At 56.5% G+C, this 25,195-nt stretch overlaps 1 protein-coding gene across 4 annotated transcripts in view; it reads right to left on the reverse strand.

Moving 5' to 3' along the window:
* The window catches only part of SLC6A9 (solute carrier family 6 member 9), a 31,545-nt gene that overhangs the window by 1,279 nt on the left and 5,071 nt on the right, over positions 1 to 25,195 (reverse strand). For 2 of the 4 annotated variants that reach the window (XM_055402031.2, XM_088835227.1), the window contains exons 2-13: positions 24,308 to 24,423; positions 12,562 to 12,718; positions 11,856 to 11,987; positions 11,195 to 11,465; positions 4,647 to 4,779; positions 4,315 to 4,449; positions 4,130 to 4,233; positions 3,512 to 3,749; positions 3,288 to 3,422; positions 3,072 to 3,171; positions 2,883 to 2,983; positions 126 to 296 (exon numbers count right to left, since the gene is read on the reverse strand). In XM_055402031.2, coding sequence (XP_055258006.1) covers positions 126 to 296; positions 2,883 to 2,983; positions 3,072 to 3,171; positions 3,288 to 3,422; positions 3,512 to 3,749; positions 4,130 to 4,233; positions 4,315 to 4,449; positions 4,647 to 4,779; positions 11,195 to 11,465; positions 11,856 to 11,987; positions 12,562 to 12,718; positions 24,308 to 24,337 — 1,707 coding nt within the window. In that variant the 5' untranslated portion in view covers positions 24,338 to 24,423. Of the gene's footprint in view, positions 1 to 125; positions 297 to 2,882; positions 2,984 to 3,071; positions 3,172 to 3,287; positions 3,423 to 3,511; positions 3,750 to 4,129; positions 4,234 to 4,314; positions 4,450 to 4,646; positions 4,780 to 11,194; positions 11,466 to 11,855; positions 11,988 to 12,561; positions 12,719 to 24,307; positions 24,424 to 25,013; positions 25,097 to 25,195 lie in introns of those variants that run through there. The other 2 variants (XM_055402032.2, XM_055402033.2) reach the window with 2 other exon arrangements.

Consider the following 25,195-nt stretch of genomic DNA (forward strand, 5'->3'; position numbering starts at 1 on the left):
CTGCAGGAGAGGTAGGCATGGGGGAGGGACGGGCAGGCAGAGTGCATCAGAAGGGAGCCCTGGAGCGCCATCCATCCATCCACCCCCTTCTGATTCACTTGGCTGCCCCTGCCCCCACCCCTCACCTGCAGGAGGGTGTCCCCATCTGTTCTGCAGAACTGGAACAGGGCGTAGAGTGGAATGCAAATGACAGAGGACAGAGCCATGAGGAAGCCAATGGCCACGGCCCAGCTTGGATACTGGTATTGGTTGTAGGTGATTGGCTGGTACTGGATCACCGAGAAGATGAGAATGAACTGCAAAGAGTGGGATTTGGGAGTGGGCGTGAGTCCTGCCCAGCCCCACCCCGGCCTTAGGCCTCCTATCAGCACTGCTCCCCTCCCTCTCCAGTTTCCCAGACTAGAAAGAGGCATCTCAGGGAGGGCAGATTGACATCAACGTTTGGGTAGTGGAAGAAGCTGATGGCATCAGGGGTCCAGGGTATGATGGGCAGGTGGGCACTGTGGAAGGGGAGGGGTCTGGCTTCTGGATAATCCTGAAGCAGCCAAGAAACTGTTCAGCTGCTGTAGCCCTTGGAAATCAGTTCTACTCAAAGACTTGCAGTGGCCCCCCACTGCCTGCTGAAGTAAGGCCGAATCCGTGGCCTTTAAGGCTTCAATGGCATTTTCCATCTACTAAGCATTTTTTGAATGTTTCCTCCAGATCTGGGAGCTCCTAGGATTGCATCAGCTCTAGGTCTTCAGTGCCCAGCACAGCACCTGGCACAATCTTATGTGCCGATCTGAACTGACTTAGGTAGGGAGGTGGGAGCAGTGAGGCAAAGGAAAGGGAGGAGTCCTGCCAGTCTCTGGCTGCAGAGACAGCAATGGACAGCTGGGGGAGGCTCCGAAGCCTACAAACCGTGTCAGGTTGAGGGTGCTCTCAGGAACCACTGTGGAAAGAGCCGAGGGACACCAGAGATAAAGCCTGGGGTTGCAGCAACAAAAATACTGCAGGAGGCAGAAAGATGGGCAGGCGGCTCTTGGGCCACCTGGAGGGCCTGGGGCGGGGGCGCTGCTTGCCAGGAGGCCTCAGCGTATACCTCCCACGCCTTCAGCCACGTCCTGGAGCCCAGGCCCCTCCAGCCTTTTTAGTGACTAAATTCTAGAAGTCAAGACCTCTATCTACCCAGGGGACACTGCACTTAGAGGAGCGATAACAAGTTTCCTGAATGGAACTAGAGCCTGATCTAACGTGTGGACAAATCCTTTACTTGAGCTGATAGAAGGATGGAGTTTGTAAAAAAAATTTTAAAAAAAGATCTTTTCAGCACTATGAAGAAGTAAAGCCTCCAAAGAAAACTAACGGCCCAGAAGCACGCGTCCACAGAGCCTGGCATCCTCACCCAAAGGTGATTCCAGCCTGGCTTTCTGAGCACAGAGAGGATGCTTCAGGCTTTGCCTCAGTTTCCTGGAGACACTGGACCCAGGCTGCCTCCTGCCTCCTGCCCTGCCTGGGCAGTGCCCTGGGTCTCCTCACAGGGCGGCAGCTTCCTGGGAGCCCTGGAGAATGAGCTCCCCCAAGGCAGGTCCTGGGCCAAAGCCACAACCCCTGAGGGCACAGCACTTGGCGGTGGCATCTGCCCTCCCCCGCCCCCCCACCACTTACAGGACACTTCCGCTCCTCCTGTTTCAAAGCTGGGCCAGTGGCCAGAGCTGGTGCCTGTGCCAGGCTCGGGAAGATCCCACACCCCATGTGATGGAAGTCTCAGCCCTCAGGGGCCTTAGTGAGTTTTTCTTTCCAGAAACATGAGCCAAAGTGGAAATCCGGTGCTGACCTCTCTGAAGCACAGAGGAGCTGGCATGATGGGGGGCACGACTCCAGACACTGCCCTGATAATGGGGCTGACCCCTCTGTCACTCAGAGATGGCCCTACCTCTTTTCCGTGGAGGGACCATTATACTAGCAAATCCCTCCCCCCAACCCCCACCCCAGCCCCCGACTTCTCACCCTGATCATAAAGGAACAAAATCAGAAGGTTTGTAGTCCACAGACCACTCCTCCTCCTAAACTTGTTTCTAATGCAGCATGGGCCCAGCACACAGGCTCCAGATCAGACCACCTGCTTCGCATGAGGGCTCTGACTCTTAGAAGCTGTATAACCTTGGGTCAGCTTCTTAACATCTCAGGGCCTCAGTTTCCTCATCTGTAAAGTGGGGATAATAATGAAACCATGGAGAGCTGTATCACAAGACTTAATATATTGTTCCTGGTCATGGTGGGCTTTCCCTCCACCACTTCCACTCCCTGCTGGGGGGTCTGTCTTCCAGGTGTTGAATACTGGTGGAAACCCAGAACTCCCCCTCCCAAGCCAGCCAATTCCAGGGTGGCTTAGGAGGGTGTCCCGGATCCTGAGCTGATACCTGACTTCCACAGCCTGCTTCTGGAACATGCATTCACACCACATATCCTGAGCACTCCAAGCACCTCAGCTATGAGGGCCTAGAGACACAAGCTCAGCAAAGCTGTCAGAGGCCAATGCCAATGTCAGTCATGGTTCCTGAGACTCCTCTGGGGGGATGCCAGGTGGAAATATCAGGGAGAGGGGCTGGCTCTCAGCTGCTGCCAGCCTATTTTCCCCTTCTGAAGCTAGGAACTGTCTTCTGTCAAATACAGGGCCCTGTGCTCCCTTCCTAAGCCAAGGCCAGGGCTTGGGTGGTTCTGAGTCTCCACACCTGTCTGACTCTATATAGCTTTGCTCAGACTTCCAATGACCAGAGCTGTGGGTGCGGAGCCCCCAGGGGGAGCTCTGGCCTGAAGAGCTCGTGCTCTTCCTTGGCTGGTTCCCAAGAGAAGGATGCTTGTCACGGGGGCAGCGGGGGAGGGACCAGCGAGGAACTTACAAAGATGATAGCTGGTGAGACGAAGCGCCAGCAGATCTGGAAGAAGAGGGGTGGTGGGAAGCCCAGCATCATCTGGATGTCCTGGAAGTAGTTCTGGTGCCCTGGAGAAAGGGAGGTCAGCAGCCCACAGGACAGCGTGAGCAGGCCAGGGGCTGGGACACGGGAGGCCGTGGACACTTGGGCACTTACCGTAAATGTACATGATGGACACACACATGATACAGGAGATGATGACCAAGGAGAAGCTGGCCGCGTAGTTGTCCATCAGCAGCAGCCAGTAGATGCCTGCCTATGAGCCAGTGGGCAGCTGAGTCAGGGATGCCTGAGGCTATGGTCCCCCTCTCTCCCCTGTCTTCCCCCATACCCACCTAGCAACTCCCACCCAGCCTTTCCCTTGGTTCTTACTTGGCTGGTAAGAGGGATGCCCAGAAGGAAGCCAGCCACAGCCACGCCCAAGGTCACGTAAGTCTTTTTCTGCAGGATCCACTCATTCCCTACCTCATCCACAATGGCTGTGACCAATGTCTCTAGGAGGCAAAACTGCAGGATCCGGCCATCAGAGCAGGGGCATACCCTTGGCCCTGCCTCCTCCCACCCCCAGCCACAGGCCCGAGTCCCCCGCCTGGTACCTGAGTGCCCAGCCCCAGCAAGATAAGCATGAAGAAGAAGAGCAAGGACCAGAGTGGGGCGATGGGCAGCAGTGTGAGGGCCTCTGGGTATGCCACGAAGGCCAGACCCGGGCCGTGGTCTGCCACGCGGGACACATCCACGCCCAGGTGATTGGCCATGAAGCCCAGGATGGAGAAGATGACGAAGCCGGCATAGACGCTGGTGGCACAGTTAGTGATGCTGATGATGACACTGTCTCTAATGGGGAGGGAAACGAGTGGTCAGGACACGCAGGCCGGGAGACTTGGAGACAGGGAAAGTTCTAGGAACAAAAGCACCCCCACTCTCCTCTCTGGTCTGCTCTGGGCCTCCTTAAGTGGGCTTGAGGCTCTTGAGTCCTTACAGACCCCTGGGGCATCACTGTCGTCACCCCTTCTCTCTTCTGCCTAAGCTGTTCTCTGCTCTGCAGTGACTGGACCCAGACCCGGCACCGCCAGGATCTCCAGGCTGTGAGCAGAAGGGAGGGTCCTGGCGGACCAGGAGGCTGCTCTGGATCTGTGGGTCTGGGGGAAGCAGGGTCGGGCTGCAGAGCAGGCAGGAACGGGGGGCAGCCCCAGCGCCGGCAGGGAGGCTCTCACCGGTAACAGTTATTGTGGAACTTGTTGTAGGAAGCCATGGTGACAAGGCCGCCCCACGCGCAGCCCAGCGAGTAGAAGATCTGGGAGGCGGCGTCCCCCCACACCTGCAGGGGCAGCTGCGGTCAGAGGCTGGCGCCTCTCTGCCCCTCCCCGTCCCTCCAGGTCACCTTCCAAGCACAGCCCACCTTGGCCTCCAGGATCTTGTCCCATTGTGGGGTCAGGTAGTACATGATGCCCGTGAAGGCTCCTTCCAGGGTCACACCACGGATGAACAGGATGGTCAGCACCACGTAGGGGAATGTGGCCGTAAAGTACACCACCTGGGGGTGACAGGGGCCCCGCTGGACTCCTTTGGGCTCTTCCCACCCCCCCACCCCCTACCAACCTGCCCCCTCAGCCACCACGGGCCCTCTGGTCCCTCTCTCCCTCCTACATGCTTTCATCACGCCCCCACCCACCCGCCCACAGGCAAAACCCAGGCGGGGGAGGCACAGATCCTGGAGGGAGGGGGACTTACTTTCCCTGAAGACTTGACCCCTCGGATGAGGCAGAGGAAGACGACCACCCAGGAGACACCAAGGCAGCCCAGGAGGGGCAACCGCACCTCCCCGAAGTTTCCGATGTCATCCGACAGCTTCAGCACGTAGAGCCTGGAAAGGGATACTCTGTCACTGAGGGCCAGCCCCGCCATCCAGCAACACATTCCCAAGGCCCAGGGCCCAGCCTGGCAGCTACCTCCTTTCTCACGGAGTCCCGGCGGCTGGCTTGTCTGAGATGGGAGCCTTGGCAAGGCCCCAGCCCCAGCCTGCTCAGCCCTCTCTGCCTGCTGCCTCTCCCAGGATCCTTGAGGGTGCCTGCAGGCCACACCCCAGGCCTGGGCTAGCTTCCTCAGCCCCTGGGTTGTGGAGGTCTCCCTGTCCCTGCTCAGACCTGGCCCAGGTCTTTCCTTTAGGAAGGCCCTCTCCTCCAGACTGGACACACCCTATCTGGCGTCACCTCCTCCAGGAAGCCTTCTGTGACCTTTTCACCCACACTAGTCTTCCAACTCTGATGAACAGAGGGAGGCAGTGGAGTACTGAGTAAAGATGGAGGCTTCCGAGGTGCACTAGTGGTAAAGAACCCGCCTGTCAATGCAGGAGACTTAAGAGATATGGGTTTGATCTCTGGGTTGGGAAGATCCCCTAGAGGAGGAAATGGCAACCCATTCCAGTATTCTTGTCTGGAGAATCCCATGGACAGAGGAGCATAGTCCATGGAGTCACAAAGAGTTGGAAGCGACTTAGCATACACACCAGAGCATGCAGGCCTAGACTTGAACCTGAATTCCTCTCCTGAGTATGCATGACTCTCTCTGGAGCCCTGTGCCATGCCAGCTGTGTTTCTTCAATCGACTGGACATTGATGTGTCAAGCCTTTGCTAGATGCTGGGCATATTGACCTAAATCAGGTATTGTGGGCATGCCAGGAGTGTCTTAACCCCATGGGGAGGAGCACACTGGAAGTATTCCTGGAAGAGGTGAGGCTTGAGCCAAAGTTTCAAGGATGGGGAGCAAGTGGGTGAAGAGAAATGAAAGCACATGCCAGGTTGAGGGCATGGGTCAGGGTCAGGTCATGACCCAGCAGGACAGGGTCAGGAACTGCCTGGGCATGTCAGTAGCTCAGGAAGGCTGGAGGAGAAGGGGAGGGGAACAGAGAAGGATGAAGATAGGAAGGAACAAGATCAAGAGAAGTTGTGAAGTCAAGGCAGAGAAGTTTGGATTTTATTCTGAGAGCAATGAGAAGCTTCTGGAGGGTTTTTAGGTCTCTCAGGGCCTCTCCTTGGCTCAAAACCTTGTAGCATCTCCCATCTCTGGCCATGGAAAAACCAGTCCATACAGTGGCTACAAAGCCCTCCATGATCCACTATCTCCTAACTGCCATCTCTCAAATCTCCTCTCCTCCTGCTCCCTCCCCGCTTACTCACTACTCCAGCTGCATTAGGTTCTTTGTTGTTCCTTAAATGTGCCCGGCCCACTCCCACCTTGGGGTCTTTACACGTACTCTTCCCTCTCTGGTGTGTTTTTTTCCTCAGACCTCCACATGTCCACGTGGGTGTGAGATTTCTGCAGGCACATAGGGCCCCATGCTTAGAAGGGCCTTGTGCTTGCTCTACTGTTCTGCCATTGTCATCTTGAAATTCTGAACACATTTGAACAAGAGGCCCCATCTTTTCATTTTGTGCTGGGCCCCACAAATTATGCAGCTGGGCTTGTCAACGTGGCTCCCTCCCTCCTTGCTTCCTTCAGATCTTTACTCGGGTGTCCTCTTTGCAAAGGGGCCTATTCTGGATACCCGGATTAAAACTGCGACCCCAGCCCCAGCCTGGCACACCGTACCCCATTCCTGGCTGTATTTTCCTCCAGAGTATGTCTCCTGCTATCATACTGCACATTTTACTATTCAGTTTGTTATCTGCCTTCTATAAAGGCAAGGGTTTTTGTCTGTTTTATTCATTCTCGTATCCCTCCAGTGGTTCGCAAAGTGCCTGGCACAGAGCCATGCCCAATAAGCATTTGCTGAATGGATGCATGAATTAACATCATGGAAAACAGACTGGGAAGTATAAAGGGGAGTATCTGGAGGGGGACTGGCTTGGCTGCTGGAGTTGTCCAGGCTAGAACTGATGAGCAAGAGACAAACTATTGAGCCTCAGTCTCCTCATCTTTAAAATGGGCATCATAACATCAACCGAGGATAATCTGTAGATAAATTTAGAAAAATAGAGGCTCCTTTCTTTCTCCCCTTTCAGTGAGGACTTCTCAGCATAGCTCATAGGCTGTCCTCTAATCTTAGCTATTTTTACTTTTTTTTTTCCAACTCAGTTCTCAAACCTCATGACAACATGTTTAATACCTTGTGATGGGTGGTCACCCTGGTCCCTCATGGGACAATGTTGCCAGGTCTGGAATTTGTTTGTTTGGTCAGCCCCCCGGAATGTCAGACTTGCAAGCACCTTGTTAGGCCTCCTCTGCCTCAAATCTTCCCCTAGGCTGCCCTTCACATTGTGACCTGCAGAGGGCGCTGTCCAACACATCCCTCTTGTGCCAAACTCCTGCCAATGTGTTGGTTCACTCAACAGGCATCAGGATCAGAAACTTTCCAGTTTCTCAGTCCGTGGGGGAACCAAAGACAAAGGGATGAATAAGGTCCACCCCCTGCTCCCAGGAGAGGCTCCTGGACCCTTACGGCTGTGCTTTCCAATCTCTTTCCCTCTGGGACATGCAGAAAAAAAGAATTTGGGCCCATGGGGCAAATAGACAGGTCGCTCAAAGCTGAAGGCTGAAGGCAGCAGGGCTGGAGATTCTGGGCTGCCCAAGCCCGACTGGACTGGCACACTATTTAGGGCACATCGTGTTGGGAAGCTCTGCCTTCCAGAATAGCCACCGGGTCTTACTGCTACAGCTGAGAGGTGATTTACTTTAAGCACCAGTATTCAAAGTAAACAACCCATTCCTTGCTCAAAAGACTCTCTAAAAACTTTATCTAGTTACATATGTTAAACTGGTAGTGCTTTGTATTATTTTTTATTGCAAGAGTTCAGCATACAATACAAGGGCTTAAAGAGTTTGGAAGGCTAGACTTCTGAACTCTTTCTTTTTATGGCACCATATTTAATGTTTTGTTTTGGTTTTGGACCATGTGCTTTTGAGACCAAACAACTAACTGAAAAACTTTTGGAACCCCGCAGATTTACAAGTTGGCTTTCACATAACATCTCTGGACTCATTCTGCATTCTTCTTTCATTTCCCCAACCAGATGGTAAATGCCTGAAGAACAGGGCACTCTCATCTATTTCACTGCATCTCCAGCAGTGGCTATCACCGTGCTTACTGAGCACCCGTTACTGTTCTCAGTGATTTCTGCTACATCTTTATAATAACAAGAATGATGTTGTAACCACGCCCACTTAATGGATGAACAGTTGAGACCAAAAGAGGTTTGGTGACCTCACAAAGCCATACTGGTATGTAGCACAGCCAGGATTTTGAGTGAGGTCTGTGTGGCTCTACAGCTGGCATGAAGACACTGGGAGGGGGTGCTGGGATCCAAGTCCCATTGGGTGCCAGGTGTCTGCTGGGGAGATGAGGGCATGGTCCTGAGCTTAGGGCCTGCTTGGCAAGCATCAGATCAGCTCTCAGAGGACTGTAAGATAATGCAGTAAAGAGGGGGTGAGGGCAGGGAAGACTGGAGGCCAAAGGGTGGGCAAAAGGCAGACATGGGCTCAGAAATCTGCCCTGGGAGCTCTTCTCCCTTTAGAGGAGTAAATCTTTCTCTTGATTTGCTTTGTTCACTTGTAAAATGGGAATATTTTATAAAACCAGCACACACTAATAGGGTTGCCGTGGGGCTCAAATGAGACTGTGCAGTTTTCCAAAGGGTTGCTGGAGACTGTGGACCCAGAATGCCTGCAGAGTATCATCGGCCTAATTCACATTAGGCACCAGGCACAGCAGGGCATGTATATCCTGACACAGCATTGCGGTCTAGTTCCTTAACATCTGGGAATCAGTCTCTGAATCTGAAAATGGGGGTGATATCATATAATATGCTTAACACATAGTTCTCTGGCGGCTCAGGGGTAAAGAACCCCCCTGGCAATGCAGGAGACTTGGGTTTGATCCCTGGGTTTGGAAGATCCCCTGGAGAAGGAAATGGCAACCCACCCTACTATTCTTGCCTAGAGAATCCCATGAACAGATGAGCCTGGAGAGCTACTGCCCACGGGGTTGCAAAAGAGTCGGACATGACTGAGCAACTAAACAACAACAATGAGCACATAGTAGGTGCCGAGAAATAGGGGTGCTTGCTCACCTTATCCTGCTGAAGCCAGCTTGGGCAGCCCTCTCAAAGGGCACTTCCCTAGGCTCTCCAGAAGGGAGCAGCAGGGAGCCATCCTGAAGGGAAGGAGTCCTGCCTGGGGCTGGGGCTCCTTAGGGAGGCCTGGCTCCAGCCCCGGCCAAAGACTGGAGTTCAGCGGGCCATCCTGCGGACCTCCTGACCCATGGCTAGTTTTCTTGGAGGGAAATTCCCCTCTAATTGCACTGGATAAAATCTCCTGAGCTTTGCCAAGCAGTAGCCCCACCCTGGAAGACAGGCCCTGGGATGAGAATTTCTGGAGCATCTCTGGGCTTTGTGCTTCGGGAAGCTTCCAGAAGGTTCTCCCTCGTCTAGACCGAGTTGCCCGGGCCACACCATGCCTCAGATGTAGCAGAATACCTAAGTGGGTGGAGTCTCTTACTCCCTGCTCTGTCCCTGCTCTGAGCACCGGTACCTCCTTGGTGCTCAGGAAATGACCTGTCCAATGACTGAACGACTGACTCTGCCCAGAGTTGATTCTGCCCAAACCTCACTGGGAGGCAATGGCTCTATAATCTCCACCATGAGTCTTGAGGACGGTGACCACATCTTAACCGTCTTTAAACATCTATAGCCCAGGATAGGGCCTTCCAAGGTGGCTCAGTGGTAGAGAATCTGCCTGCCAATGCAGGAGGTGGAGGATGGGTCAGGGAGATCCCCTGGAGGAAGAAATGGCAACCCACGTCAGTATTCTTGCCTGGAAAATTCCATGGACAGCGGCACCTGGCAGGCTACAGTCCATGGGGTTGCCAAGAGTCAGACACGACTGAGCACGTACGCAGCAGCAGCAGCCTAGGGACACTGGGCCCTGAGCCTCTGAGTGCTGGCCCTCGGCTTAGAGGACGTGGACCCGCTAGGACTCTGAGTGTCACTGGGACCTCCACCGCTCAGCCCTGACTCTCCATCACAGCGTGGAGAAGGCCTCGAACCTTCTGACCAGCAGGGGAAGCCCTGTGCCTTTTGATGTCCTGGCCTCCTCTGTCCCAATACTCTGTCCTGCCTGCTCCCAACCCCAGCTCCAGTCTGCTACCTCCTGGCTGGGGCTCATCTGCCCATATCTCCCAATCCTTCTATAGCTCCTTTTCTCCCTCCTCTGCCAAGTCTGGGTTCTTTTTATTATTTATTTTTTGACTCTGTCATGCTTGGCATGTGGGATCTTAGTTCCCCAAAGAGGGACTGAACCTGTGCCCCCTGAAGTAGAGGTAAGCTTGGAGTGGTAGACACTGGGCCTCGAGGGAAGTCCATGGGAAGCCTCCTCGATCACCTGCTCTTGCCCTCACCATGCCTCTGCATATACCTGCACTGAGGCCCCTGCCCCTAATAGCATTAACTACCCAGCTCCTTTCTGGATTGTGACCTCCTCATGGCATGGTCTCAGAGCCGTTCATACCCCATGGGCACACAGAGTCCAGCAGAGTGGACGCCATAAATGTTTGTGGAATGAATGAACGAGGCCTGCCCACCGGCCCACAAAGCCCTCTTCCCATGAGCTCCCCAACAGGACGTGGGGAATTTCCTCCAGGATGTCCTGCTGTGCCCTCACACCCACCCAGCTGGGACAAGATGTTCCAAACACCCCCAGCAAGAGCTTCCCTTCAAGCCAGCCCCGGGACGCCTCTCTCTGTCACCACAGAGCTCAGGGGTGCCAGGCTGCCCTTCCCAAACACAGCTTCATAAGGACAGCCCTGGGCTCAGGAAACTTCCACAGCTCTTCTTTGGTTCTGCTGGGTTAGGTCTACGCTTCATTCTTCTAAGTCCTCCAAGAAGACATGTACTCCCTGTAGGCTACCACATGGCTGGTGAGTTCCCCACACACCTGTTATGCTTCGTCACAACGGGTTTCCCTCAGGCTCATCTGGGACTAAGGCCCTCTGTTCATGCTCTTCTGCTCGCCAGGAAGCCACCCCTTCTTTTCCCCAACTCTACTTGGCTGACCTGCCTGACTGCTGGAGCCTTCCCTCCCTCGATGCCACTCTGTAAGGACTCTCATGAACTCACAAAGCCTGTGATCAGTCCCTCCTAAACTGGAGAGGCTGCCCACACCCCTGCCCTGCTCCATTCCGGGCACCCTCCCTAGACTGAAGACCACTGCCCGACGGCGAAGAGGGAGAGCTGAAGACAGGCCCCCAGGGTAACCCCTAGAAGCCCAGCCCCCATGGGGGCCTCACCTCCAGTACTCCTCGCTGGGGCTCGTCCTCTTGAGGGTCTGGTTCAGCGCCTGAGAGACGTTGCCAGGAAGGGCAGGAGGCTGGGAGCCATTGGTGATGTTGGGGTTATCCAGCACGCTCATGCAGTCGGGCGTGTTCCAAGGGTTATTGCAGAAGGTCCAGGGCAGCACGGGCGTCATGGACGAGAAGAAGTAGTAGAAGGCGATGCAGATGACCACGTTGTAGTAGATGCCAATGTACGTGGACACCACCATCATGCCGTAGCCCACACCTGGGGGAGGGGAGGGCAGGAGCAGCCTCACACACCTAGCTAAAGGACGTGAAGCGAATTGTGAAGGGCCTAAGGGGCAGGCTTTCATGGAGGGCCACAGAACAGGCAGGTCAAGGCCTTGGCAGGAGCGAGCTGCAGGCTGGGGGTGGGGGGCGGCGAAGGGCTTTTGTGTATGAACGGGGTAGGAGGAGAGGGTGGAGGCCAAGTAAACAATGGATCCCAGCATGTGTCCCTGGCCTTGGCCGGTGATGTGGGCCTCCGGTCAACACCCAGGTTCCATAGGGGTTGGCAGTGTTTATACAGATGGGTGAGTCAGCACAGCCCCCAGAGGCCCGTGTGTGTGTGTGTGTGTGTGTGTGTGTTTGTGTGTGTACCCCATCCGGGCCTCACCTTTGAACATGGGGCTGATCCTCCAGACCCCCAGGCAGCCCTGACTTGCAAACTGGCCGAAGGAGAGTTCCATGAAGAAGAGTGGGATCCCACAGAAGATGAGCATGATGAAGTAGGGGAACATGAAGGCTCCTGGTGGGCAGGGAAAGGGCTGGCTCAGGGCCGGCTTTGTGGGATCTCACCCTCTTCCTGCTCAGAACCCGACAGCAGAACCTTTGCAATTGGCTGGGCTTCCAGGAGGGTGTGCCATGCCCTGGACAGGAGCCTCAGTCTGAGGCAAACTGCTCATGGCCTGTTTTTTAACTTGACAGGGGTTCCCAGGAAGGCTGCTCTGAGCTGAACCCAGGTCTCAGAGCTGCCATGTTTGGGTGGGAATTGATGACTTAACCAAGCAATTTCACACACATTAGCTGATGAGGTCCTCAAATATCCCCGAATCATTTGGCGGGGGGCTGTTGAAATGCAGGGGCTATAAAACTGAGACTTGGGAGGTTGGGTTGCTTTCCTCTCTACCTTTTCTCCCCTCGAGGGATCAGGCTGCCAAGGTCAGGGGGTAAAGGGTACCTAAGCCAGGGGTGGGGGCAAAGGAGATTAGGGCCAGAGGCCAGCCTGTCTGGAGTGGGGTCTGTGCCGGAAGGGGGTGGCTGGGCCCTGGTGGCTGGGCCCTATCCATGTGGGTGGTCCCTGCCCTGTGCCCACTGGGTACCTCCCCCGTTGCGATAGCAGAGGTATGGGAAGCGCCAGACATTGCCCAGGCCCACGGCATAGCCCACGCTCGTCAGTACAAACTCGATCTGGTTGCCCCAGTTGCCCCGTTTGAGGTTCTGGTCCTTCTTGGTGGCCTCGCTGGGCACAGCACCATTCTGTGGGGACAGGAGAAAAGCTACCATCAGCAAGGCATTGGCATGAGGTGCCTGACCCTTCAGGCCTCCCCCAGTGGGGACACCGTGGACCCTCCAGGCCCCCACCCGCACCCTGGGCTTCCCCTCTGCTGGCAGGAGCTGCAGGCAGGTCTGGCAGAGGAGCACAGAGAGAAGAGCAGCTGCCAGAGGGTGCCAAGCGGAGCCTCCCTCACCAGTCCCCCAGCACCCTATGCCGGGGGCACCAGCCCACCTGAGGAGCTGCTGCCAGCATCTGAGAAGTGGGACATTGAGAGGGAGCTCGAGTTGAGACCCCCCAGCCCCAGCCCCTCCAAAGCCTCCCCTCTTCCCTCTGGGTGAGGATCTGGGAGCAGCTGAGCCTCATACCAAGCAGCCAAGCTGGGCTGGGCACAAAGGGGCCAGTGTCCAGACAGCCCCCCCACCTGCCACCACCACATCGCCAGGCTGAGCACGCTGCCCATGGCAGGCAGCTGTGGGGGAGGGGACACTGGACCCCTCCCCCAGCTGAAGGCTTTTTCTAGGGGGCACACGGTGGTCAGGGCTGTAGGGTACAAGAAGGGGCAAGCAACTGAGCTGGGCCAGACCTGAGGAAGGCATTCTGGGACTCAGGATGGGAGGGCCAGGGGAGCCATCTCTAATTACTGCCCGTGACTGGGAAGGGGAGCCCTGGGGAAGCTGACCTGGGCTGGGGGGTGGGGCGTCTGCTGGCCACGAGCTGGGGGAGGAGACCAGAGCTGTAGGTACCATGCCAGACTTGGAGGACAGACTCTGCTAGGGGAGCTAAAGGGAGTGACTCCGGAAAAGGGTCTCTGAGCTGAGAGAGTGGGCTGCAGAGAAGGGGCTGGTCAGGAGGGGCTGATGGGGGGGGTGTCGCCCCAAAGGAAGGACATGGGCTTGCCTGGGGAGCTGTGGGGCTGGACCGGGGGGCCTGAAGCCCCACCGAGGACCCCAACCCCACAGTTGGGACTAACCCAGGAAGTCCCTTTGTAAGTGTGAGCAGACCCGTCCCCCACGCCATGTCCCTTCCACCCCTCCCACTGAGTCAGCCACCCTGAGTCAGAGCCTGAGGGGACAGAGGAGCCTCACTAAGAGGCAAGGAAGGACCCTGAGAGTCACCAACAGAGAAGCCCAGAGAGTCCCTGAGTGACAGAGACAGTCTCCCAGAGGTAGGCTGTTTTCCTGAGAGAAATGGCCAGGGGTCCTGGGAGGACACACAGGATCAGAGACGTAGCCACACGACCTCTGAGGAACAGCGCGGTAGTGACACTGACCCTCAGTTTGAAAGAGGCAGATTCAAGGCAGGCAGGCAAATAAACAAATGGGCCCGGTGCTTTGACATGCTGCTGGACTCTGACACTGACCAACAGGCGCAGAGTGGGGGAATGGTCTCACCCGGCCTGTGCTTTCCAGGAAGGCCTATTTGGGAAGGCAGGCCCAGAGGCCCCAAGACCCAGTGGTGGCCCTCCTAGCCACATACTCTTTGCTCTCAGTGGGCGCTCTGGGCCTGCACAGCACATGGCCACTACTGCACAGACACCCTTGTTCTGCACAAAGGTGTCACCTCCCCCTCAGCACTGCCCAGAGGAAAGCCTGTGTGCATTCAGTCAGCCTCGGAGGTTGACAGGCACCTACTATGTGCCAGGCCCTACCTCAGGCTCAGGGAATTCAGAAATGAACAAAACACACCCCGACCCACTCAGAGCTAGAAGTCCAGGGGGAAGTAAGCCATTAATGAGATAAACACATAATTTTTACATGCAACTTCAATGTGACCACAAAGGGGAATTTCTCAAGAAACGAGAGCGTGAAAGGATGACTAGGGTGGGGGTGGGAGCAGGGTGAAATCACAGAAGGTTGCCCTGATGAGGAGGCTTGAAGGCCACCTTGGCTCTGGCGGGGGGACAGCTTCCAGACCTGGTATGACAGGTCCCTACAGAATCCTGGCTAAGCCTGTCACCACCTCCTAGGTCCTTTTTTGGGGACAGGCCTAGCAATAGCGTGGGGCTTCAGGGGGCTTTTTTTTCAGAGGGCGTGAGGCCTGCCTGGGGTAGTTTATCCATTCCCAAACAAAGCCCAGCCAAATAGGCCTCCTATATGTTGATCCTACAATAACAGTTTTATTCTGTCCGAGGCTTGTTTACTTAGGGGCACAATGGAGGATTGTGGCAGCTGCAGAGTACATGGGTGGGGTCACGAAGCAGCAGTTACAGCCCTAAGAGAGACAACTGAGGGTCCAGGGTGGCCTCACGGGTGGAGCCAGGGCAAGGCATCTTGCAGAGACCAAGGTCCTCAGGTTTGATGTTCAAGGCCTGACCAAGTGCGGTGGGACCAGACTTGGGCCTCTGAGGTCTCTGCTCCTCCCCTGGAGTGGAGGGTCCCGGGAGGGTGGCCGGCAGCGAGTCACAGGCTGGCTGAGCCCTCAGGAGTCAGCGGTCGCATTCACGAGCAGCACACTACTGAGTCTTGCGCTCAACAGTTCAGCCCTGCTGGCTATGCCCCTTGGAGGCCCAAGCCTGGGGGACCGGGGCCTGGAACTGGAGATGGGGATGGGACCGCAGCGGGAAGTAACAGACAACATGAGGGGTCCGCTTTGCAGAAGGAGGTGCACTAACGCCCTGCACGTGGTGGGAGGAGCTCCCAGCAGAAGCAGCACCAGCCGCTGCTCCCTGGCCCTGGATTCCAGCCCTCCAGTGCTCTATTCAGGAGCTGCGGAGGGAACGCTGCCGAGGGGCCTGCTCCACAGCTGGGCCTCTGACTTTTCATTCCAGTGCAAGCTATGCGCAGGCAGTCTGGCTGGTGAGGGCAAAGCGCTCAGCCAAGGACAGAGGAAGCCCACCTTCCTCCAAGGACACTGGAGGGAAGGGTCCCTCTGTGGGGGTTCCTGGGGGCTCTAGTTCCCTTCCAGCCCTCTTCTGGGGACTCCCCTCCACTTCCTTCCTAGACAGCAATGCCCAAGGCCAGCGAGACTTTTCCAATACTGCACAACTTGTTTTCTCCTTGCATAATTTTCCTTATTCTAAGCCCTCCGTTCTTTTTGACCTGCTGGGTGGAAGGCCTGTCACTGATAGTAACGGTCCCTGCAGAGGTTGTTGGCGGTGAGGCGCCCACAAAAGAATCTCTTTGTCCTCATGGGTTTGACCCAGACTAGTGGCCCGTCTGCCTAACCCAGCTCAGCCCCGCCTACTGGCCAGGCTCCAGGCTCCTGCTGCCCATCACCATCTCGCACTGTTTGCTGCCCCTCGCTGCTCTCCAACCTCCTTCCCTCGCTCACACCTGGGTGGTGAGTTAAACCAGAGTGGCCTGGTGCCCTTCTGGGTTGGTCCCTCCTCCTCAGGCTCCCTGGATAGCCCCCACCCTCACCTCTGACTCGCCCTCATGGGCCTCATGGGTGATCTCCAGGGTGGGGATTGCCCTGCCCTGTGCCCAAGCTTCCCCAGGCCCGGCAGGATGCAGGCTTCGGGGCGTGCCTTCCACGGCTGTGTGGGTGGGCTGGCTGATCATCCCCATGACGTCCGCCATGCAGAGACATACACACATAAGACCCTCAGCGCCCCTGTCCTTAGAAGCAGTCACTGAGGCGGCGGTGTCCACGCCCACACAAGGCTCTGTGACCTGTCTTGGGTTCCCTCCCATCCCATCCCTGCCCAGGGGGATGAGCCACACCGAGCAGTTGCTTATGTAAGTCCTCTCCCTAGCCCTCTGCCCTCTGTTTATTCACTGTTCTGGGTGAGCTCCTGGAATTCAGGCAGTTCAGCTCCGAGGGCAGAAACCAGAGCTCCCCCCACACCTTGGGCTTGGCAGGGCAGGGATTCCGCACTGGGGGTTAGCATCCTAGCATTCTAGAACCTGCACCCCTAGGAGCCCGAACCTCTTCCACTCTCTGCTTTGAGAGACCTTAGCTATAAAATCAGGGGACAGACAGACAACCTCAATAGATCTCCTTAGATTCTGTAGCTCTGCCTTGCCTGGAATTTGCTATTTCTGACTCTCTCCTGTATTTTCCATTAGTTCCCACTGGCTTTCTGAACAACTCAAAAAAAAAAAAAAGTTGTTATTTGCTTTCTTTCCGATTATGAGCTTATCATAAAAAAAAATGGAAACTACAGCAAAGTGTAAAGAGGAAACAGTGCCGCAGAGCCCGCTCCCAGAGGCCACCCCCACCCCCACCACAGAGGCCCCCCTCCCTTCTTCGTGTCCAGACTCAGAGATAGCCCAGGTTTCTACTCTGGGCGATGGCTGTGCTCAGGCTGCCGACTCCTGCCCTCCGACAGCAGGTGTCCACTGGATATTTCTGTGAACTGAGAGCTCTCTCTTCTGCTCTTGGTGGACACTGAGGACTCCCGGAGCAGGCTGGGTGGGGCGGGCGCCGCTGGGAGCCGGCAGGCTTCTCGTCCAGGACTCTACAGCCCCAGGGTTTGCTCAAGGGATGAAGTCCTATCCAAGACAAACTTTGCAGAGGAGAACGGGCAAGACCCTACATCCAAGACTGACCTCAAGCCAAATCCAGATCCCTGGCAGCCTTCTCTGAGCTCCAGTGGGGGAATTCAGGCAGAACAGCCACGACAGTCAACCGTGGCTGCCTCGGAAGACCCCGTGACCTCACACCCCTTGGTTCTTGGTTCCCCAACTTGTCTTCCTGAGGCAGTACCTGCCCTGCAATAACAGAGCCTTCCATCCTTCAGCTGGCTTTGCTGATCCAGACACGGGAAAGAGTCAAGGGCCGGGCTGGAGGAGTGGGACCATGGGAAAATCTACCCCAGACTCGAGCAGTATGCAGGGGCTATTAGTGTCTCCTGCTTCAAGGAAAACCTCACGGCACCTCTCAGGAGATCAGGCCCTCATATGTGAGGTGAGAGAGGCAAGGACGTGCTCGGTACTGTTTCATCCCAGAGCCCTGACTGGCAGAGGGCTCTGCCAATATTGACCCGCCAATATTGTGGACAGCAGACAGGAGATGCAGCCTAGGCATGCCGGGCTCCACTCCAGACCCTGGGAATAGTGACGGGACCACTGGGTAGGCTCTGCCTTTGCCCTGGAGCCCAACAGTCCTGTCCCGCACTGTGGCAGCCGTGAGTAGCCTCTGCCTCAGTCGGCTGGCAGCGGGCTGGCATTTTGGAACTGGCTTTGGTTGCTGACCCTGGCAGTCCTGAGGGTGGAGGGCAGCCCTGCATAATGCTACTCCCAAACCCAACTCAGGTCTCCCCAGAGGACATTCCTTCTCTTGCCTTCTGGAGGTCAAGTCAGGATGCTGCGCTGCAGAGAAAGAAGGTGACTGTCCCAGTCCCCTCTCCCTCACTGCCATCAGCCACACTGTGTCTGCCATCCCCGCCCATCCCCAGCTTCCAGGGATGAGGGCACACCGGCGGTGCCCACCCCACCCGGGCCTTAGCCCTGGACACTGGCGAACATTCCGCAGGGTCTGTTGCCTCCCAGCTGAGACCCTCGCCTGCCCCCTTCCCCCATCCTCACCACGCAGCCCCTGCACCAAGTCCCCCGTCCCCTCACCCACTCTCCCCATAGGAGTAACTGCCGTGGCACAGACAATGGGGCTGTATTGATTAGTACAATTCCTGGGCACCTCCGGCCCGTCTCCCCGGGAGCTAGGACAATGCAGCTTTGATACACTGAGCAGATTCTCAGCAGGTCCTTGGGCTGGGGGAGCGCTCACACCCCCATTCTCCTCCCCCGCGCCCCCACCACACAGCTAACTCTTCCTGCTCCTTTGCACAGTTGCAACTTTCTGGGTCACTTTTGCTGGTGTCTGTCTCTCTGGCTGGCTGTGCCTGCCCCTCCCTGGCACAGACCACTCAGCCCCTCTCCCCACCCCCAGTCCTGCCTCCCAGTCTGCCTGGCACCAGAGAGGGGGCTCGACCTCCTGGAAGGTGACTGACCTGTTCTGGGGAGGAGGGGGCCACAGGTCCCTGAGCCGCCGCCATCCCGGGGTAAGCACTTGGAGCGGAGTGCGCGTGTCTCCTCCGCTCATTCACACCTCTGCCAGCTCCGGGCGACACTGACGCATCCCCTGCCTCTTCCACTGCCGGCTGGGCAGCATCAATTACTTTCACCTCATCTCCTCCCGAAGCTCTGCCTACCCCCTCCCCTGGCCCTCCCCCTCCGGCCAGTCCCCATGCAGCCCAGCGCGGATGCTCCACAGCTAGAGTGAGGCGTGGGGCTGGTTGTGTTTCTCCCTTGTTCCCAGCAAGTTATTGGAACGAAACACACACACACACTCACAACCACAGGGCGAGGCAGAGCGGGCGCAGAAGGGAGAGAGAGGGCGGCTCAGTTGCGTTCTAGAGTGGGGTCTGGGGCCCAGATGCTTCTGAGCGCACAGGCCTGGCCCTTGGTGGGCTCCTGGTTACGAGGTTGGGTACCACTGGGCACTAGAGATGGTGAGGGGGCAGGGGGAAGGGGACATAGCCACAGGGCACTACCAGAGCATCTCAGACTTCGTAGACTGCTGTGGGCTGAGGGGTGATGGGCCCTGGAGCAATCCCCCCAGGACTTGGGGATCTCCAGCCAGCCAAGATGGTAGAGTGTGTCCTCATAGAAGAATGTGACTGACTCTGCAAAAAAGCTGTGACCTGGTGAACTGTGCTGTCACCTGTCTGAAGAAAGATGGCATTAGCCAGGAGAGCGGCTGCAGAGCGCAGATCCTTGAGGATTAGCACTGCATCACCTAGAACCTGAGGAGGTCCCTCTGGGAGAGTGTGCATCCCTCTTCTCTGAGGCCACACTCACTGGTCAGGCTCCAGTGGGTGCTGAGACACCACAAACCAGTGACAAGGAAGGTGGGCACGAGTGTTCTGATGCTGGGAAGACACAGCTTCCAGTTTTTGGAAACTGATGGGTGGGCAAAGGGTCTGGTCCAAAGTAGGATCTCAGTAACCTAAGATCAGGCATGAATTCTGATGTAAAAGACAGCTTCCCTGTGAGTTTGGTAAGTGTGCTGACCCCAGTGGGAACATGGCAGGATGACACGATTTTAAAATTTTTGCTATTATAATTTTTAAAACATTCATTGGGCTGCGCTGGGTCTAAGTTGCGGCGCACGGGCTCTCTTGTGTGGCATGTGGGCTCAGCAGTTGTGGTGTGACGGCTTAGTTGCTCCGCGGCATGTGGGATCTTAGTTCTCTGACCAGTGGCATCGAACCCGTGTCCCCTGCACTGCAAGGTGGATTCCTAGCCCCTGGACTACCAGGGAAGTCCCAACATCATTCTTTTTTAAAAGGCAAAGTCTTTAGTCAGACAGGCCTGGGTTCAACCCCAGCTCTGGTGTCTCTCCTTCTGTGTATCTCCTTAGGCAAGTTACTTCACTTATCTGATCTTAGTTTCTTTATCTCTAAAATGGGGATCATATCTACCCATCTTTGAAGCTAGTGAGCATTATTAATAATAGCAATAGATAATATATATTAAGTGCTTACTATGAGCCAGACACTGTCCTAAACACTTCATATGAATATATTTTAACTCATTTAACCCTCCCAACAGCCCCTCGAGGTGGGTATGCTACTACGCCCATTTTGGGAGACAAGATGGGGAGTGATCTTGGCTCAAGCAAGTCTCCCAAGAGAATGGCCTCAGCCCCTAGCTACAGCTGCTTCTAGGCCAGCCTCACACAGACGGGTCCCCAGACATGCTCTGCTGACTTCCGCTGACTTCCTGCGAGTCCAGACTGAGGGCCAAGCCCCTGGCTAGGCCACTGGTTCCAGGAAGGCCCAGTCACCCATGATGCCCAAATGCTCACTTCCACCCAGGGTGGGCTCTGGGCTTTGGCTGCCCTAGCCTGGGCCGGGTGCCCAGAACAGGCAGCCCTGACTGGACAGCTTTCTCTGGCTCTGGCCATGGGGACAGCAGGCGGCAGCAGCCCAGCTGGGTCCTGGCCGTAATGAGGCCTCATTAGTGGGATCCAGATGCTCTAGCCCCACTCAGGGAGGCCGGCTCCCCCAAGCCCGCCTCTGACTTTTCTTAATAAGAGTGGGCACTCCTCCAGAGGGTCAAGGAGTTGAGGGGCTTTGTTTGCGACCTGTGACTCCAAGGGAAGGTCCTGCTGAGGCAGGATTGCAAAGTGCCGGGGTGGTGGGGCTGCCGGGAAGCTGTGTGAGGGGAGGGGAGGCCACAGAGCTGAGTCGGTGGGCTCCAGGGAGGCCGGGGTGGGGAGGGAGGCCAAGCGGAATGGAGGGCAGGTTCGAGGTCCAGGGAGGAAGCCTGAGTAGGTTGGGCCTTTTCCTCTGGATGGAGATATTGTCCATCTCACTGGGGAGGTGGCAGTTGTGAATCTAGGACCATCCAGTTGTGCAGGCTGGCCTGGCTGGGAGAGCACCCCCTCTGTGCTAGTCCTCGTCACATAAGGAGAGTGCCCACTATGTGTTGGTGCCTGAGATAGGAGAAGACCTACTGTGTGTCCGACCACACTAGGAAGGCCCCCAGTGTGTGCCAAGTCTAGTGCTGGGCAAGCACCCACTGTGTGCCAGCCCCATGCCAGGGAGCCCTGGTGGTGGGTCCTGCACTAGATGAGTGTCCCATGTATGCCAAATTCTGGGCCAGATGAGGACCCAGGATATGGTCAGCCCTGAGCAGGGTGAGCATGCACTGTGCACTTGGCACTGTGCTAGGTGAGTGCCCAATGTGTGCCATGTCATACTGGTTGAGCACTTGTCACGTGCCGGGACTCATGCTAGCAGAATGCCTGGTAAGTGACAAGCCTTCTACCAAGGGAGGGCCCGGTGTATGCCAAACCCTGTGCTTGCTGGGTTCCCAGGATGTGTCAAGCCCACACTGGTTGAGCGCTTGCCACATGCCAGGACCCGGGCTGGGTGAGCATCCACTGTGTACCAGGCTCTGAGATGGCTGCTGCAGACAAGAAGTATCTAAACACTCTTGTCAAAGCATAACAGAACAGGTCAGGGTGGGGCAGCCCCAGGCGGCCTGTGGTGTTTTCCAAGCCTTCTAGGACGATTTAGATGCTCTGGCACCTGGAGCCCTAGCCTGGGTGACTCTGCTCTTATTCATCATGAGGCTTCCCAGTAGCAGAGCCACCTAATGCAGCAGAGATGTGGGGAGAGACCAGTGAGGCTCACCAAGGCCTGTCTGCCCAAGATGCTATACGAGTGGGGAGCAGGCACGGGGGGGGGACTGAGTTGGACTTCGTGTGAGACTGTGGGATTAAAGCTGAGCCAGTGGGGCTCTCCTGTCCTGGGCTCCTCTCTACCAGCTCCCTGTCCTCTGAGCCCCAGGCAACCCGGCCCTACATGTGTATAAATAGAGGCACTAAGTCTCCATGAAAGGAACCCCCCACCCCCACCCCTGGTGGCCCCAAGCATCCCAGCTGCTCCCAGGCTTGGAGGCACCCTGGCCAGCTGGGTTCCTGCATGGCCCTGTCCGAGGAGCTGCTGAGGCGTGAGGGAGGCAGCTGAGCTGGCCTGGCAGAGACCATCTGGGCTGGGAGTTGGAGGGGAGGCACATGTGCGGCAGGCATGTGGGCCTGGGCACGTGCTGGGAAGTGGCTTGCCCTCCACGGGGCACCTGTGCATGGAGAGCCCAGCAGAGGCTCCAAGGATGACACAGGGTAGACACTGAGGAGACCCAGGGGGCCCACGTCTTCACACCCAAGCCTGGGGCAAAGGGGGATGGAAGTGAGGAGCACGTTGCCGGGGCCAGCTGCCTACTCCCGCATACCAGGACACAAACGGCAACAGAAGTCACAGACCTGGGAGGGTTCAAGCGCCCCTGGCTCCTTCTGTTCTGCCCCACTGTGGCCTCCAGAGAAGGAGCATCCTCCCACGGGCAGCTAATGAAGTCCGGGTACAGCTGCCCAGGTTAGCTAAGAGGGGTGGCGCTCCTCAGAGACAAGCGCTATGCGGAGGCAGCACTGGTTCCAGCTGAGTCCTGAGAACAGTGCAGCCCAGGGTCAGAAGCAGAACTGAGAAGGAAGCAGGAATAGAATCTCGAGCAGCCACTGGGGGTGCCCGGGGGACCTGCTATGGAGCCTCAGACTCAGCAGCGGCGGGCAGATGTCAGAGGTCAAAGGGCACGAAGGAAACTAAGCTCTGGCTATCTTTAGGCACATCCTGGTGCTGGGAACGGGCGTCCCAAGGCAGCATTCCCTTCTACAGACAGACTGGCTGGCAGAGCCTGGGGTCTGGGAAGCTCAGCCCCGGCAGGGGTTCTGGGACCTTGGGATTCAGGCTCTCTGTGCTGCCCATGTGGGTCCCCCATCACGCCTGCCTGCCTGCCCCAATCCTTTCAGGGTCACTACAGAGAAAGCAGAGCAGCCAGCGAGTACTCAGAGGGTTTCTTAAGTTTCACGGAACTCAGAATCTCCATGGAGGGAGGGGCAGAGCCACACTCCACTTTCTGCTACAGGCCCATGGTGATTCCAACACTTCTGGCAAGAAGGAAGCCAGTCTTGATCCTATCATGCCATCTACTCCCCCCTAGCAAGTATGAGGGTCTTGAGCCCTCCGTCTCTGCGCACATCTGAGCACTCAAGAGTTCAGGAATACTTTGAGAAGCGTAGTTCATTCAGACTTGCTCCAATCAGGAATGGGTCAGACCAGAGCGGGACTGAGGGGCTGGATACTGGAAGTTCAGGATCAGGCAGGAGAGAGTGTCCTGAGCCTGGAGCACAACTGTCTGGCTCCCTCCCCAACAGCATTTCTCTGGACCCAGGACTTAAGAGTCCCAGAGATCCCCCGGTGAGAGACAGGGCTTGTTTGGGGAGGGCTCAGCAAGAGACCCTAGGTCAATCAGTCTTTCAGTGAATGAGAACAGCAACAGGAGAATCCACGTGGGGGAGGGAGGAGCCAAGGGGAGGGCCACGTTCAGCCTCTGGCTTCCTCCAGGGCAGCTGCCCGGTCTCACTGGTTCTTGAGGCAATATCCCCAGAGAAGGACTATAACGACTGCCCTTGGGGTATTTTCCTGGCTTCTGATTCCAGAGCTGGCCTGCTCTGCCCAGCCATGAGCCATCCATCCATGGATGCTTCGCACCACCTCTCCTGAGCTCTGAGGCAGCGGGCAGTGAAGAGCCATTACTTGGGGAAAGGAGAGAGGGATGTTTGCTGAAAGACCTCACAAGAGGATTCAACATGAAAGGTTCTATGCTATTTTTCAAGTGGAAGACGAGAAGCATCAGTCTCTGAGTGTCCCTTGATCAGCACCTACTGAATGCTCTCCACAGCAGGCAGAGCACAGGATGAGGGTACTGGGGTGTTAGCCACAGGACAGCTCTCCCGGCAGGATCGACTGCAGCCTGCTCTCCAGGGTATCTTGTGATGAGGGTGGGGAGTGTGCTTCCTGCCTCCCAGCATGACTTTCGGGCTCTGTAGCAGAATCTGCCTGTTGTGGGGCTCCGAACCACGGCAGTATCTAACCTGCTGAGTGAGGGGCTGCCTGCCTGGGCCTGAGACAGCCCTACCACTCAGGAGTCCTGGCAGTACCAGACTCGGGACCCCATGGAGCCTCCTAGGCCCTCCTGTCTGGGCCAGCAGCTGACAGCAGGCCCCAGAAGATACGTACGGTGCTCATGACCCCCACCCCCTCCCTGCAGTCTGGTCCCTGTACTCACCAGCATCCCTTTGGCACCTTTTCCTACCATGGTGGTGGTGGGTTAGGGGCTCTGGACTCCCAGACCACACTCACAGGCTCTGTTTCTAGCACCTTTCAGAATACAGGTCTCCAGAGCTGTGGAGAGAGCAGAGAACGAGGTGAGGATTTGGCCCGGGGAAGGCAGGGCAGGACGTGTGTGGCTCTCCAGAACAGGTAGTGCAGGGCCCAGACCGCCTGCTGCTCTTCCCTCCTGTCCTGTTCCTTTCTGGATGACCCTCAATCCAGTTCCTACCTCACTCTTCTCCCAACCCTTCCCCTGGATCCCTTGGTCTCCAGGCTTCCTGTCCCAGTGGGCAAAGGTCTATTTTTGACTCTCCAGATGCCCAATTCTATAAAAGATAAAAAATGAACACAGAACTGGGACAGGGTCCAATTCCTTCATCGTCTGTGTGAATGGCCTCAACCTTTCCCCTAAAGGGGAGTCAGCTTGGATCAGCACATGCTCCCCAACCTTGCCCCGGCCAAGCGGCCAGGATGGGCCTTCCCTATCCTGGTGCCACTCAGCCTGGGCTCCAGGCATCTGGGCTTATTGTTACATCACTAACTTGGACCAGAAGCTCTGGGCACAGCAAACACAGCCTGTGCAGGCACGCCTCTGTGCCCTTGCTCAGGCGGGCCCCTGCCGAACACCTTGCCTCCTGTTCCCCAGGCGAAATTCTACAAACCCTTTGGGACCCTGCTTCAGTGTGTCACTTCTCCTCTGTAGCTTTTCCTGACATGGCCACCACTCCACTCCAGAATGAACAAATTGCTTCCTCTTTTGTGTTTTGTGTGTTTCCTTATAAACTCACTCTAGACATATTTGCTTATGTCTGTCAACTGTGGGTTGGCCAGTTCCCTGAGGGGT

This window comes from Moschus berezovskii, chromosome 4 (genome assembly GCF_049115385.1).
Source record: "Moschus berezovskii isolate FMDL1 chromosome 4, NW_MosBer_1.0, whole genome shotgun sequence".
In the NCBI taxonomy this organism is placed as follows: domain Eukaryota; kingdom Metazoa; phylum Chordata; class Mammalia; order Artiodactyla; family Moschidae; genus Moschus; species Moschus berezovskii.